General features: G+C 33.4%; 1 protein-coding gene across 1 annotated transcript; it reads left to right on the top strand.

Moving 5' to 3' along the window:
- The first annotated feature begins 9,014 nt into the window (after positions 1–9,014).
- LOC128190533 (linear primary-alkylsulfatase-like) lies at positions 9,015–13,769 on the top strand. Its single transcript, XM_052862611.1, has 5 exons — positions 9,015–9,142; positions 10,602–10,833; positions 11,200–11,406; positions 11,542–11,803; positions 12,453–13,769. The coding sequence occupies exons 2-5, from the start codon at positions 10,654–10,656 to the stop codon at positions 13,571–13,573; spliced, it is 1,770 nt and encodes a 589-aa protein (XP_052718571.1). The 5' UTR covers positions 9,015–9,142; positions 10,602–10,653; the 3' UTR covers positions 13,574–13,769.
- The last annotated feature ends 336 nt before the right edge of the window (positions 13,770–14,105 follow it).

Raw genomic sequence — 14,105 nt, 5'->3', positions numbered from 1 at the left:
ATGAATTTTTTTTATATATGCAAACAAACATGATATCCAGACATAATTGGTGGTGAGTTATTTCTACCTCTGGCCTTTTCGGTCCATGTCATTTGGACTTTTGTGATTTTCTAAAATCAATTAATGACAGGCACGGATCCAAAAAAATAAAATCCGGAGTGAAGGTGGGGTGGCTCGCGCCATTTATTTAAAAATCGAACCCGTGATATAATGTAAAGTATTTTTTTATTTTTGCAAATTTCAGAGGGGGCCCGGACCCCCACCCTTCTCCAGATCCGCGCATGGATGATGAGCCGAAGACAAAATTTTACCATTACATGTAACAGTATGCAATTTATACAACAAAATATCATTTAATCCATTGAATTTCTATGGGATTTTTTTTACCTGACCCACGATTTTTGTCAACTAAAAGAAATTTGGAATAAAATGCAAATGAGTAAATATTATATCCAATAAAATTTAGATTACACTGGCGTCGGAAGCAAATTGAAAGTTTGGGGGGGGGGCAGACCAATCCTCAGAAATATTGGGGAAAAAACCTAATTTCCAAAATCATGAAAATCCTAATCCGTGGAAGGAGGGGGGGGGGGGTATACCTATACTTCCGAAAATAAATTTCCCTACCCAACCCCCCCCCCCCCAAAAAAAAAATTCCTAATCGTGTGTGTGTGTGTGGGGGGGGGGGGGGGGGGGGGGGCTAGTATGCCTATTACTCAAACTTCTTACTCTTTCAAGGTAAATTTAGGAACAATTACAAATTACATTTCCGGCGAGAAAAAGTGTGGGGGGGGGGGGCTAAACCCTTTATGATGCTATGTGCCTAATGGTTAAGTCTAACTTTGCAAAAAAAGCAAGCCAGAAGAACATTTAAAACTCATCATGATCCCCCTGGCAGTAGATATTAAAACTGCTTTTTTTTCAAACACAGAAACACATGCCTCATGGCTGCTAGCAAGCATCGTACTGTGATATATACTTGTAATATCAAAGAAATTGAGGGGTAAATAACTTGGTAAGCATTTCTCCTCAACACGTCAAATACAATGTATAGTAAATTACAACTGCATAATAAAAACAATGCAGTCCATCTCTTGACACAGTATATTATAGGAGAAAGATACAAATGACGTAACTATATGCATTTGGAAACATAAGCTTGATTAGTAACATAATTTGTCTAGATACACATAATCAGGTTGAAATTAAAAAAAGAAACCACATTCCATTTTGTCAAATTATAAATGCATATTATACATAAAAATAGTGTTTTTGATAGATTTTTATGAAACATTGGAGGGCGCATATAATATCCTTATGTGTACCATACATCAACAATAACATGTCGAAAAACTTTAAAAATGGCGGTTGACCACAGTGGACGTGTTTGAGTGGTCTCGGGGCAGGGTGTGCAGTTTTCTGATTGTATCATTGATATTTAACCCTCTTTCCTTCAAAAATAGTAATAATTAAGGAAAGTCTCTACGTGAGTCCCTACGTGAGTAAGTGTTTTTTTTCAAAAACGAGTTTGGAGTTTAAACTGTGTATTGAATCCTGTTTCGGAGCGAGTCAACAGTGTTCACTACTAGCACGAGAAATGGCTTATGTGAGTAGATCGAGGAAACCTCAGGTAGCGTCACCTGGAAAACAGACAACTGAAGTAAGTCTTGATGATTTACGTGCAGATTTATTAGAAATAAAAGATGAACTGAAAAAAACTGTGAAAGAGGATACTTTAGAAAACTTAGTAACATCGATTATCAAAAAAATCTTGCAACAAAACAACAAAGAACTCGGAAAACTGATTGACGAAAAGGTAGAGAAAAGATGTAAACAAATTGAAGAGAAATACGAGAAGAAACTAGATAATATGACTCGAAACATAGATATTTTGGAGAAGAAAGCTGAAACCTTAACTGAAAAATTACTGGAATGCAAAAAAGAATTAAGAGAATACAAAGAAAATTTAACTGAAACTCAAGAAGCGGCAGTCGAGGCCCTTCGGAGATCTAACCATAATGAACAGTATTCAAGAAAATACAATTTTAAAATTATGAATCTAAAGGAAACAGAGAAGGAAAACACAAGGGAAAAGGTGAAAACGTTTATAAAGGAAAACGCGGGAGTCGCTCTAAACGACCAAGAAATCGTAGCAGCGCATAGAATTCCAGGGGAAAAAGGAAAAGGTAGACCGATTTTGGTTAAAGTGATCAACACCGATGTCAAGTCCAGGGTAATGAGAAAAAGGTCCGCGGTCAAAGATAACGGATTCCGACTGGTGGACGATGTCACAAAAGCAAACGTGAGTTTGATTAAGCGTCTCTCAGAGCACCAAAATATCGAAAGTGCCTGGTATTTTAATGGTTCGGTCTACGGAAAAGTCGGAGACAAGAGAATGAAGTTTGACATCACTGATGATATTGATAATAAAGTGAAAAAAGCAGCGCGATAAACCGTACAATGTTCTCCGGAAAAATATCGTCCATTTAAGTTCTATGTTTACTGTGATCAATCAAACTTCCGGTTTAGAGGCAGCATGTAAACCATCCCCATGGACTCCCATCCCTGCCCATAAACTGTGGTAAGACCAACACAGACTGTCATGAAGTCTAAAGACTTTTTAGTTACACTTTATTTTGTTAGTATGTGTGTGTGTATGAAAGAACTGTATGGATGTAAATATTTAGTTTACTTTCAAAGCACAGGTGATGGCTGATGGTATTAAAATCGCAACGGTGAACTGTCAAGGGTTAGCAACTCTTTCGAAACGACAAGATGTCCTTAATTTTTACAAAACAAAAAATTATTCTATACTCTGTCTGCAAGATACACATTTTGTTTTAGATACTGAACCATATGTTGAAGCACAATGGGGTTACAAGTGTGTTTTTAATTCCTTTACTTCAAATTCAAGAGGAGTATGCATTCTTTTTAATAATAATTTTGAATTTAAGATTCTCAGAGAAAAAAAAGATAATGATGGAAACATGTTGGCTTTGGATCTTGTTATTGAGGAAAATAAAATAACTCTCATTAATGTCTATGGACCGAACACAGATACTCCTGGTTTTTATGAAAAAGTCCGAGAGACTTTTCTTGAATTTGATAATGATTACTTTGTTCTCTGTGGTGATTTGAACATTGCACTTAATGCTTCAATGGATACTTACAACTATTTACATGTTAACAATCCCAAAGCAAGGGACAAAGTGCTAGAAATTATGGAAGATTTACAAATGGTTGACTACTACAGAATCTTGTACCCAGAAAATAAAATTTATACTTGGAAGAAAAAAAATCCAGTGAGACTAGCTCGCCTTGACTACATACTAATTTCTGAAAGTTTATCAAATGTTATTAACAACTTTTCTATAAAGCCAGGTTATAGATCAGATCACTCAGCTGTGATTATGGAAATAAAATTTAATTCGTTTACTAAAGGGCATGGTCTTTGGAAGTTTAATAATAGTTTACTACATGATGAAGTATATGTAGAAAAAGTAAAACAAACTATACAACTAGTAAAGGAAACTTTTCTTAAAAATCCAACAAATTATGCTGATAATCTTTATTACTTTGATACCATTGATGATAGCACATTCCTTGAAGTTCTTCTCATGGAAATAAGGGGAATAACTATCTCTTATGCATCTTACAAAAAAAAGGAAAGGGAAAAAGAAGAAAAATTATTATATGAAGAAATAGAACAGTTGGAATCGGAACAGCCTTTAAATACATCTACGCTTGAGGAAAAAAGGTTATCTTTAGAGAAAATAAGAAAAACAAAAATGCAAGGTCACATAATAAGGTCACGTACAAGATGGGTGGAAGAAGGGGAGAAACCCACTAAATACTTTTGTAACCTAGAATCACGTAATTTTATTAATAAAACAATAAAAAGGGTTGATGTCGGGAACGATATGATTATATATGATCAATTTGAAATACTCAAGCAAATAAAATCCTTCTATGAGACTTTGTACACTGACTATGATACAGATTTGATTGATATTGACTTAAATGATATTATAGATAATACTTATGTAAAGAAATTAGATGACCATACTTCTAAACTACTTGAAAAAAAAATATCAGAAAGTGAAATTCTCGATGTGTTAAAAAACATGAAAAATAATAAGTCTCCCGGAAGCGACGGATTTACTGCTGAGTTTTTCAAATTTTTTTGGAATGACTTAAAGTGTTTTATTTTACAGGCAATCAACTGTATTTTTACAAAAAAACAATTACCTATTACCCAAAGACTTGGTATAATATCTTGTTTACCCAAAGGGGATAAACCTAGGCAGTTTCTAAAAAATTGGAGGCCAATTACGTTATTAAATGTTTTCTATAAGCTTATATCTGGCTGTTTGAGTCATAGATTAAAACCTATACTTGATTTAATTATCTCTGACACACAGTCGGGATTCATGAAAGGTAGATATATTGGTGAAAACACAAGATTTGTTTATGACTTAATGGCATACACGGAATCAGAACATATACCTGGGTTATTAGTTTTAATCGACTTTGAGAAAGCTTTTGATTCAATTTCTTGGTCCTTTATATACAAGGTTTTAAATTACTTTGGTTTTGGGAAAAACTATATAGACTGGATTAAGATTTTAAATACAAAATTTAAAGCATCTGTTTTACAATGCGGACATCTGTCTGAACAAATTAATATACAAAGAGGTTGTAGACAGGGTGATCCTATTGCCCCATATCTTTTCCTGCTCTGCGCAGAAATTCTATCTATTCTAATTAAACAAAACAATAATATTAAAGGCATTATTGTTAATGACAAAGAACATAAAATTTCACAATATGCAGATGATACTTTGCTAACTCTTGATGGCTCACCAACTTCTTTATTTGCTGCTCTTGATAACCTAGATTTTTTCTCAAAATTTTCTGGTTTAAAGGTAAATTGTTCAAAAACTAAAATTATTTGGATTGGCTCTAAAAAATTCTCAAAAGAGGTCTTCCATCATACTAGATGGAAACTAGACTGGGGTTCAACAACTTTTGTTTTGCTTGGAATTCATTTTTCAGTTGATTTAGAAAACATCACTGAATTAAATTATAATATTACTTTACCAAAAATTAAATCACTGATACAACAATGGAATAGACGAATACTCACGCCAATTGGCCGAGTGACAATTGTTAAAACTCTTATTTTGCCAAAACTCAATCATTTATTTATTTCTCTTCCCTCACCAAAATGTGAAAAAATAACTTTACTTTGTAAAGATTTATTTGAATTTATATGGAAATCAAAATGTGATAAAGTAAAAAGAGTTGTTGTATCTCAAGATTACTTATCTGGGGGCTTAAAAATGGTTAATGTAGACTTTTTCATCAAGTCATTAAAATGTTCTTGGATTAAGAAATTAACCAAAAACAACAAGCCATGGTTAGATATATTCTTAACAATTAATGGTAGAGACATTGTAAATGAAATATTTGATTTTGGTGATGCATTTATCTCAGATATTTTGATACCTAAAAATAATGATTTTTGGAATGATGTTTTTACCTCATGGCTATATGTCATGAAGAATACTGAAAATGAAATGTATGCAAAAAACAATTTTTTAAATGTTCCAGTATGGTTTAATTCCAATATAAGGATTAATAACAACAGTGTTTTCTACAAAAAATGGTATCAAAATGGTGTTAAAAATGTTGGTGATTTTTTATCAAACGAAGGTAATTTTTTAACGAAAAACATGTTTCAGCAAAAGTTCAATATCTCAAGAATATGTATAATGCAATACAATAGTATTATTGCTGCTATTTCCAGTTTTTTAAAATGTATGTCATTGAACAAAAATGTTGTTGAAAGTAGATATGGTCCATATCTACCTTTTTATTTTGAAAATATTTTACTAAATGAGAAATGTACAAAGGTGATTTATAATTGTATAAACAAGAACAATATTGTTCCCACTTCAATATACAAATGGAATGAAGAGTTGTCTCCACATGGACTTGAAAATATATGTATACAAGATGTGTTTAAAATTTGTTTTAAAATTACTATGGATTCCTCATTACAATGGTTACAATACAGAATCCTTCATAGGATTCTTCCTGTATGTTACTACCTTAAAAAAATCAAAATTAAAACCGATGACTGTTGTAGATTTTGTGGCAATGAAATAGAAACTATATTGCATATGTTTGTTATGTGTGAAAAAATATTACCTCTGTGGAGAAATTTTAGCATGCATATATACACAACAACCTCTAATAGAGTCGGTTTTAATATTACTAATATTATTTTAGGTGAGACTCCATTAAATGTAAATAACAAAGTAATAAATTTTATTATATTATGTTGCAAACAGTATATTTTTTCATGCTTGTTGCAAAGTAGAATTCCAAATATGTGTGGCCTTCTTAGTCATTTAAGAATGAAATATTACATTGAAAGGTGTGTAGCAATACACAATTCAAAATTATTAATTTTTGATAACCAGTGGTTGCTCTGGAAAAATATTTTTGAACAAAACTAGTTGTGTTATATTTTATATATATTTTTTTTAGTATCAAGAGCAGTAATTGATTAATTTATTTCATTTACCTGTGTAAATTTTAAAGCATATTACTTTACTTATGTGAATGTGTGTGCATGAATGAGTGTGTGGTGAAAGGAAAAAAAAAATTCATTGTAAAACCTGTATATATCTTAAAAGTGTTTATGAAAATACAATGAATAAATGTTAATTAAAAAAAAAACAAAAAAAAAAAAAAAAACAATAACATGTCAAAAATGAAGATATTTTAACCCACCTTTCAGATTCCTACAGCTTCAATCAAAATTTACAAATACTGCAGTAAAATTTCTACTCTTAATAAAATCAATAATTTTCATAGCATCCTCTAATGAAAACAAATATATTCTGAAAACTTCATCATAAACATCAAAGACTGGCACATAATCAATCCTTTTGTGTAGGCTAAATACATTCACTTCATCGTACACGCAATATTTTTTGGTCAAAATATAGCCAACAGACTTGGCAAACTTTGTAGAAGCCATCATCTATACATATCTGACCATTTTTAGTGGATTATTTTGATCAAATTAATCTTCAATGCAAAGCACATGGTTAATGGCTGCCTTGCCTGCAAACTTCCTGTTTTAAAATTAAATAAAGTTCACGGGTAATAAATAGTTTAACACATACCATTACCAATCAGATTGTTCCCTATTGCAAATCACGATTCCAAGATAAAAACAAAGCAGTCCACCTTCTAGATACTGTAAATAATAGGAGAAAAACACCGATTAAAGTTCCAAATGAAAGACAAAGAACAGAAAATATGAGTATCAGAAACAGTACAATATCCTCCATTATGAAAATCCCATTGGATAAAAATAAATCACATGACTCAATACCTCACAATTTATAACTCATACCATCATCAGACTATGTCAACTTTGGTTCACTTCAAACCGGTCTCCAAAAATATATACGTCCAACAAACGATAATGAATTCTATTTAGTATCTTTAACATATTCAATCATTTTAATAATATCTATCTATCCAATATCAGACATATTCTTAAAAACCCGCAATCAATATTACCTATAAATAACTACCTAAAATCTAGAAAACGTAATTTGACCTAATTTTGACGGTAAAATAGACGGTAAAATAGATATGCCTGTTGGCTGCCAATCATTTTCATTTCATTAATATAAGCATTTACGGCCTACATGTTATACATTGAATATCTTTCTGTTTGAAAAAAACCTTTAGTTTAGGTATTCTACTGATACTTACCTGCTAAATGTCATTTATGCCATCATGTTATCAAATCAAAATGGCCGAGACTCTCGAGTAAAGCGAGATAGTTTCCGAATAATGTTGAACAACCAATCAAAATTTCAGCCAATCAGAGGCTTCGATTGAGAAAGTGTGTGCTTGAGGAAAAAATGACAAATTATGATTCGAAATTTGTAGAACACACACCTGCCAACCATCTGACGTCTTAAAGAGGTATATGCTAAATTTAAACCACGCAATCTTCACAAGCTGAGCACGTAAAAAATGAGGTATACATTCCGAGGTTACGGAAAAAGTACCTCGCTAATCAATACATACCTCAGTCTGTTGGTGTGTAAACAGAGATAATACCTCAGAAGTGTTTATAGACGAACACACACACACACACACACACACACACACACACACACACACACACACACACACACACACACATATATATATATATATATATATATATATATATATATATATATATATTTGATTCCTTCATAATTTTTATATAGAGAAAGAAGAACTTCGTGAGTTGTCGCTTTTATTCACCATCCTGTAACACAGAGGGAGTAGTAAATTCGTCGATCGGTTTCTGCAAATATACAATTCTCCAAAATCTTGAAAATCCCAAAGCGTTTGGGGGAGGGGGTATACATAATAAAAATAACTTCAATAATACCTCCGTAATAATTCACTTTTTCATCTAAGAATTCAATAGAAATGTCTGCTGCGACAAAAAGTATGGAGGGGGCGCTACCCCCCCCCCCCCCCCCCCCCCGGCTACGTGCCTTTATTATATCATAATTATAAAAAATTCAAAAAAAAAATTGTTAAATGTCTTTGCTGTGCCATATTAATAATTAAAAAGAATTATTTTGAAGTACTACTTTTGTTTGACAACAAGAATTCTGAGTGTATTGTCTAAGCAATACACATCTTCTACCGACAACCCATGTCGAGGGGGAAAAAGGACAAACAAAACAACAAGCATAATTGTTTTTTCTAAACATCTATTGATCAAACTTGAACTTATTCTACAGAAAACTGCTTTCATTTAAGCTACACGGCAATTCTCTACACCATAACGAACAAAAAGTCTTTAAAACCCAAGCTGACAGACTGACCGACAGAGAGACAGAGATTAAGACTACAGTCACAATGATTTCACCGGGAGGGAACTTAAATAGTTTTTCATTAACATGTTATTTTATGTCCGTAGCTCGTCTCCATACCATAGTCCTGTTTGATTGGTCATCTCGTGGACCATGCCTGAGTTGATTTACTCAAGGTCACTTACGTATACAGCGTACACGAGCAAGCCCGGGCTGAGCGACCATGAATTAAGGTAAGTCGATTTTACTTTGCACAGATGCCTAAGACAATATGCATAGGCGATTGGCACCGGAAAAATATAATATTTAGCCATCCCCTTCACTTATAAAAATGGCAAAGGATTTATAAACCGGGGTATCGATCAAATCAAATGTAATGGCAAAGCGAGTGTTGGGTCAAGTTGAAATTTTCGCTGAACGTAAGGAGGGAGGATTGTGACACTTAGATATGCGAAATCGTGCGATGATAGATAGATATACATTATTAATCCACCTGCATGTTTAATATGTTTAATAATAATTCCCTTATACAGGTTGGGACCGCAATCGCCCAAATGGGATATATATAATAATCCGTTTGGGATATAATGGCCCAAATGGGATATAAATTTTAAGTGCAAAAAATAAAAAAAAATGATTTTGAATTTTTTTTATATAAATCCGCATTAATGTGTATCAATTGCAACAACTTTTGGTTAAGAAGTTTTTCTATATGTCTATAGTTTGCAAGATTGATCCCCAAGAAGTTTTGGATATACTGAGGGATCAATCTCCGTAACAGTACGGTTCCAGAAAAAGTTGTTTACCAAAAGTTGTACCAATACATCCATTTTAATGCGGATTTATATAGAAAAAATTCAAAATCAAAAATATTTATTTTTTGCACTTAATATTTATATCCCATTTGGGCTATTATATCCCAAACGGGTTATTGGTCCCCACCTGTTATATATCAGTGTCTATGCACATGTAATACAGTATGTATCTTATAATAATACAATGTAAAACCGATCGAATCAATACCTGTTTTCTGGATAAATAATATGCGAGTAGCATTTGCGTACGATATACATCAAGTATCAATGAAAATTTAAAAAGTAAATAAATGTTAATTGGTCAACCGATTAAGAGAGGAAAAATTATTTTTCGGAAGCTATAAAAAAGATAAATTAAATTTCAGCTTGAACGTTAAGAATGTTGGATATAACATGTAGCCGATATTTGATAGTTTCTGAATATCTTCAAAATTCTTGTCTGATTAACATGTACATGTATACACTATTCTTGCAAGTCAACAAACATGTTGACATTATATTATCTTGCATGTTGACATAATCTATGGGAAATAACTTGCATTCAGGAGGCAGAAATATGCCACCTACATGTATATTACAAAGTATGGCAGCTGGATCGTCTACAAATTAGCTATCAGATTTTCATCATTTTCTGAATTTAAGGTGTGATTGCTAAGCCATGAACTACATTTTTGCAACGAACCCCCCCCCCCCCCCCAAATAATTAGCCTGAAAAATTAAATGGTTTTAATATCTTTATATAAAACTAGTTTTCTTAAGGAAATTATTATAGTCTACAGTGGACATAATCATCAAGCTCTGCTTAGCAACCTTTTAAATATCTATGTAGTATTTCTTCTTTGTTTCAATTTGTCACGGAAATTACGATTTTTTCCAGCCCTCATTTCAGACCAGTTTGAAAATTTTCCAGCGATAGTTCACAACCAGCCATGAACACGGTCGAGTTTTTGTTCGTACTTCTGGTGTGTGCCCTCGCTGCTTTTGTTGGGTATCAGGTTCAACTGTCATCCAAAAAACCAGAATTAAGTACTCGAGTTATCCGGGATATGGTAGCCGAAAAAGAATTGGTGGAACATTCGAAAGAATTCCAGAAAAAGGAAATACGGAAGGTAGTATATGGCCTTCTTTGCCCATGTAACCGATATTTACAATATATGTAATATATTAAACAATTGTATTTTCAATTCTATTCCACATCTATCTATCTAGTATTAAGAACGATTTGTGTGATCAACCATTAGACTTTCGACAAAAGGAAATGATATTATGTGTCTTTTTCTAATTAACAATTTTTAATTGTAAATGGTTCCATGACTAATTAGGCAGGGACTCATTAACAATTAAAAATTGTTAATAAGTAAAAGACGTATGTATAAAATATAATTCAAAATGACAGATAACATGTACAAATATTTAGTGACAAAAAAATAAATAAATCATTTATTTGAAAAAGGTTTAATTAAACATTGATCTAGGTTTCGGACAACATCTACATGGGCATTGGCTATGCTTTGGGTAATGCCATCATGGTCATTGCTCCGGACGGCCTCATCATTGTTGACGTCACAGAAAGCAGTATGGCGGCAAAAGAAATTCTAGCAGAGTTCCGAAAAATCACACAGAAACCCATCAAAGCTATCATTTACACTCACCATCACACAGATCATATCGGGGGAGTGGGAGTAAGTTTTTCTACCCTTGTACTAATTTCTACTAACAGGGCAACTCTTGTTAGTTTCGATTATCTTTTCTGAATTGTCATGAATATACATAAAATTGTATATATATGAATAAAAGACAGCAATCACTTTTCACAGGGTTTTATTGAAGATCCCTCCAACTTACCGGATATTTGGGCTCACGAACAACTTCCGCTGGAAATACGAAAGTTTCATACAACCGCCTATGGAGCAAAATTTAAGCGTTCAATGCGGCAGTTTGGGGTGTTTGTGACAAAGGATAAATTTCAGAACGCCGGAATTGGAATCCAGTTGAATTATGGCAAAGCAAAAGACTCTATGGGCTTCATTCTTCCAAATAAACTTCTCGAGGAAATGGAATTAGATACAAACATAGCAGGTTTCTTCCTATATAGATTTACATTGAATTTCTAGCATTTAACAAGAATTTTGAAGAAAAAAAACCCCAACTATGCTACATTGTTGTTTCATACTGTGGATTTTGAATTTACTATGAAAAAGATCACAATATGAAAACATAACTTTATAAATATTGTGAAATAAATCTGTTTTGAAACACCGCAATTTACTGTGACAATATCTGATATCAGTAAACAAAGAGATTCTCTATTAGTTCTACATGTATAATATCAAACCACATCACCCCCGTTGTGTAAACATGTATTTGAACTTTTGGTATGTCCACACCTCGTTCGGTGAATTTTCTTTAAAAAGAAAAGAATAAATGAACGGATATATCTGTAAGAATGCACGTATTGTTTGTAAAACCTAAACCTGTTTTTGTGTGGATATTGTCCTGAATGACTGAGGTAATTTCACGGGTTAAGTTGTTATTGACTGTTCCCTAGAGCGTACTAGTCATGATGATGCATTCACCTTTCGAATTTATTTACGTATCATTTTAAGAAGTTATACAAAGTCATGTTTTTCTTCACGTAAGTTGGATGACATGAACATGTTTACATACTGTATCCGATTGGATATACGTGTTTTAAATATCTATTTTAAGATTTTCATTCCATTTACAGGGTTAGACGTCCGGCTCATGAAAATTCCCGGGGAAACAAGTGATCAAATCGGTCTATGGGTCCCATCTTACAAGGCGTTTATGTGTGCAGATGATATATACCGAGCATTTCCGAACATCTATACCATTCGGGGCGCCCCAGCCAGGGACCCTGTCGCCTGGTACACGTCTTTACAAAGAATGTTGGATTTGAAACCAGAATATCTTGTACCCAGTCACACCCAGCCAATTATAGGCAAAGAAAATGTACAGAAAGTCCTCGAGGTGTACAGAGATGGTATTCAGTTTGTTCATGATCAAGCCATTCGGTTTATCAACAAAGGTTATTCTCCAGATGATGTAGTCAAACACGTGATCATGCCTGATAAACTTCGTCTGCATTCTCACTTAAGAGAATTTTATGGCACAGTCCCATGGTCAGTTAAAGGTGTATTTCAACTGTATCTTGGTTGGTTTAGTGGCGATCCAGTTGACCTATTTCCGTTATCCAACTCGGATAAAGCTAGCCGTATAGTGGCGCTTGCAGGCGGTGTATCTGAAGTGTTGAGTGCGGCAATCAAGGCTTGGAATGACAACGATATACAATGGGCCCTTGAGTTAGCTTCATACGTTTTGGTGGTTGATGACAGGAATGCAGAGGCCAGAAAACTAAAGGTGGATTGTCTCACACTCCTAGGAATGCGGAACATTAATGCTATTGCAAGCAACTACTACATTACCAGTGCTCTGGAAACTTCAGGCGCATTGCATCTAGAAATCGACGATAAACACAGAGCGGAGATTATACAGGCACTCGGAGCGCGAGAGTTATTCGAACTGGTGACAACTATGTACAAATACGAAGAATGCGGAGGTCGTTCCGATGTAGTGGTGTTCGAAATCACTGATAAGAAGGAACTGTACACTATACAGCTGCGAAACTTTGTAGCCATCATGAGAGCCGACATCAGACCGGAACAATATGATCTCCGCGTGAGTACCACAGAACAAGCAGTGAAGACAATGATGGCGGAGAGGATTGTAAATGTACGCTTGCGAGATCTGAAGGATTTCAAACTTGAGGGTAGCGAAGAAAAATTCAGAAGTTTCATGGCTTGTTTTGAATCCGATTGGAATAAATGAAAAACTTAGTTTCTTGACGAACATAAATGAATTTATCATCATTTATCATCATCATATATTCATTAATGTATGCAATTAAAGCAAGCTCTCTCTCTCTCTCTCTCTCTCTCTCTCTCTCTCTCTCTCTCTCTCTCTCTCTCTCATGTTGACATAAAAATAAAACTTTAAAAAATGAATAAACATTATGATAATTGTTTCCGTTCGTTTTTCCTATGAAGTACTGTTTTTTCTGTTTGTTTTTTCTTGTAGTAAGAAAAGCGTTTGTTAATTATTAGTTGTGTCCAATGAGTTTTTTAAGAAGATTGATATGATGTATTTGTATAATTTTCAATAGTTTATGCGTAATTACTATTCAGTAAATATGCATGTACTAGGACTTTTATAACATCGACCATTTCGGTGTATACTCGACATAAGAAGCAAGTTATCTCTAAAAGAATTACCGCGAAATCTTAACAAATGCTATTCAATAAACATATAACTTTTTTATAAGCATGGAATAGAAACTCGAGGGGGAGGGATATAATGAAAA

This window comes from Crassostrea angulata, chromosome 6 (assembly GCF_025612915.1).
Source record: "Crassostrea angulata isolate pt1a10 chromosome 6, ASM2561291v2, whole genome shotgun sequence".
NCBI lineage: Eukaryota > Metazoa > Mollusca > Bivalvia > Ostreida > Ostreidae > Magallana > Magallana angulata.
This window is presented reverse-complemented; position numbering and strand designations above follow the sequence as displayed.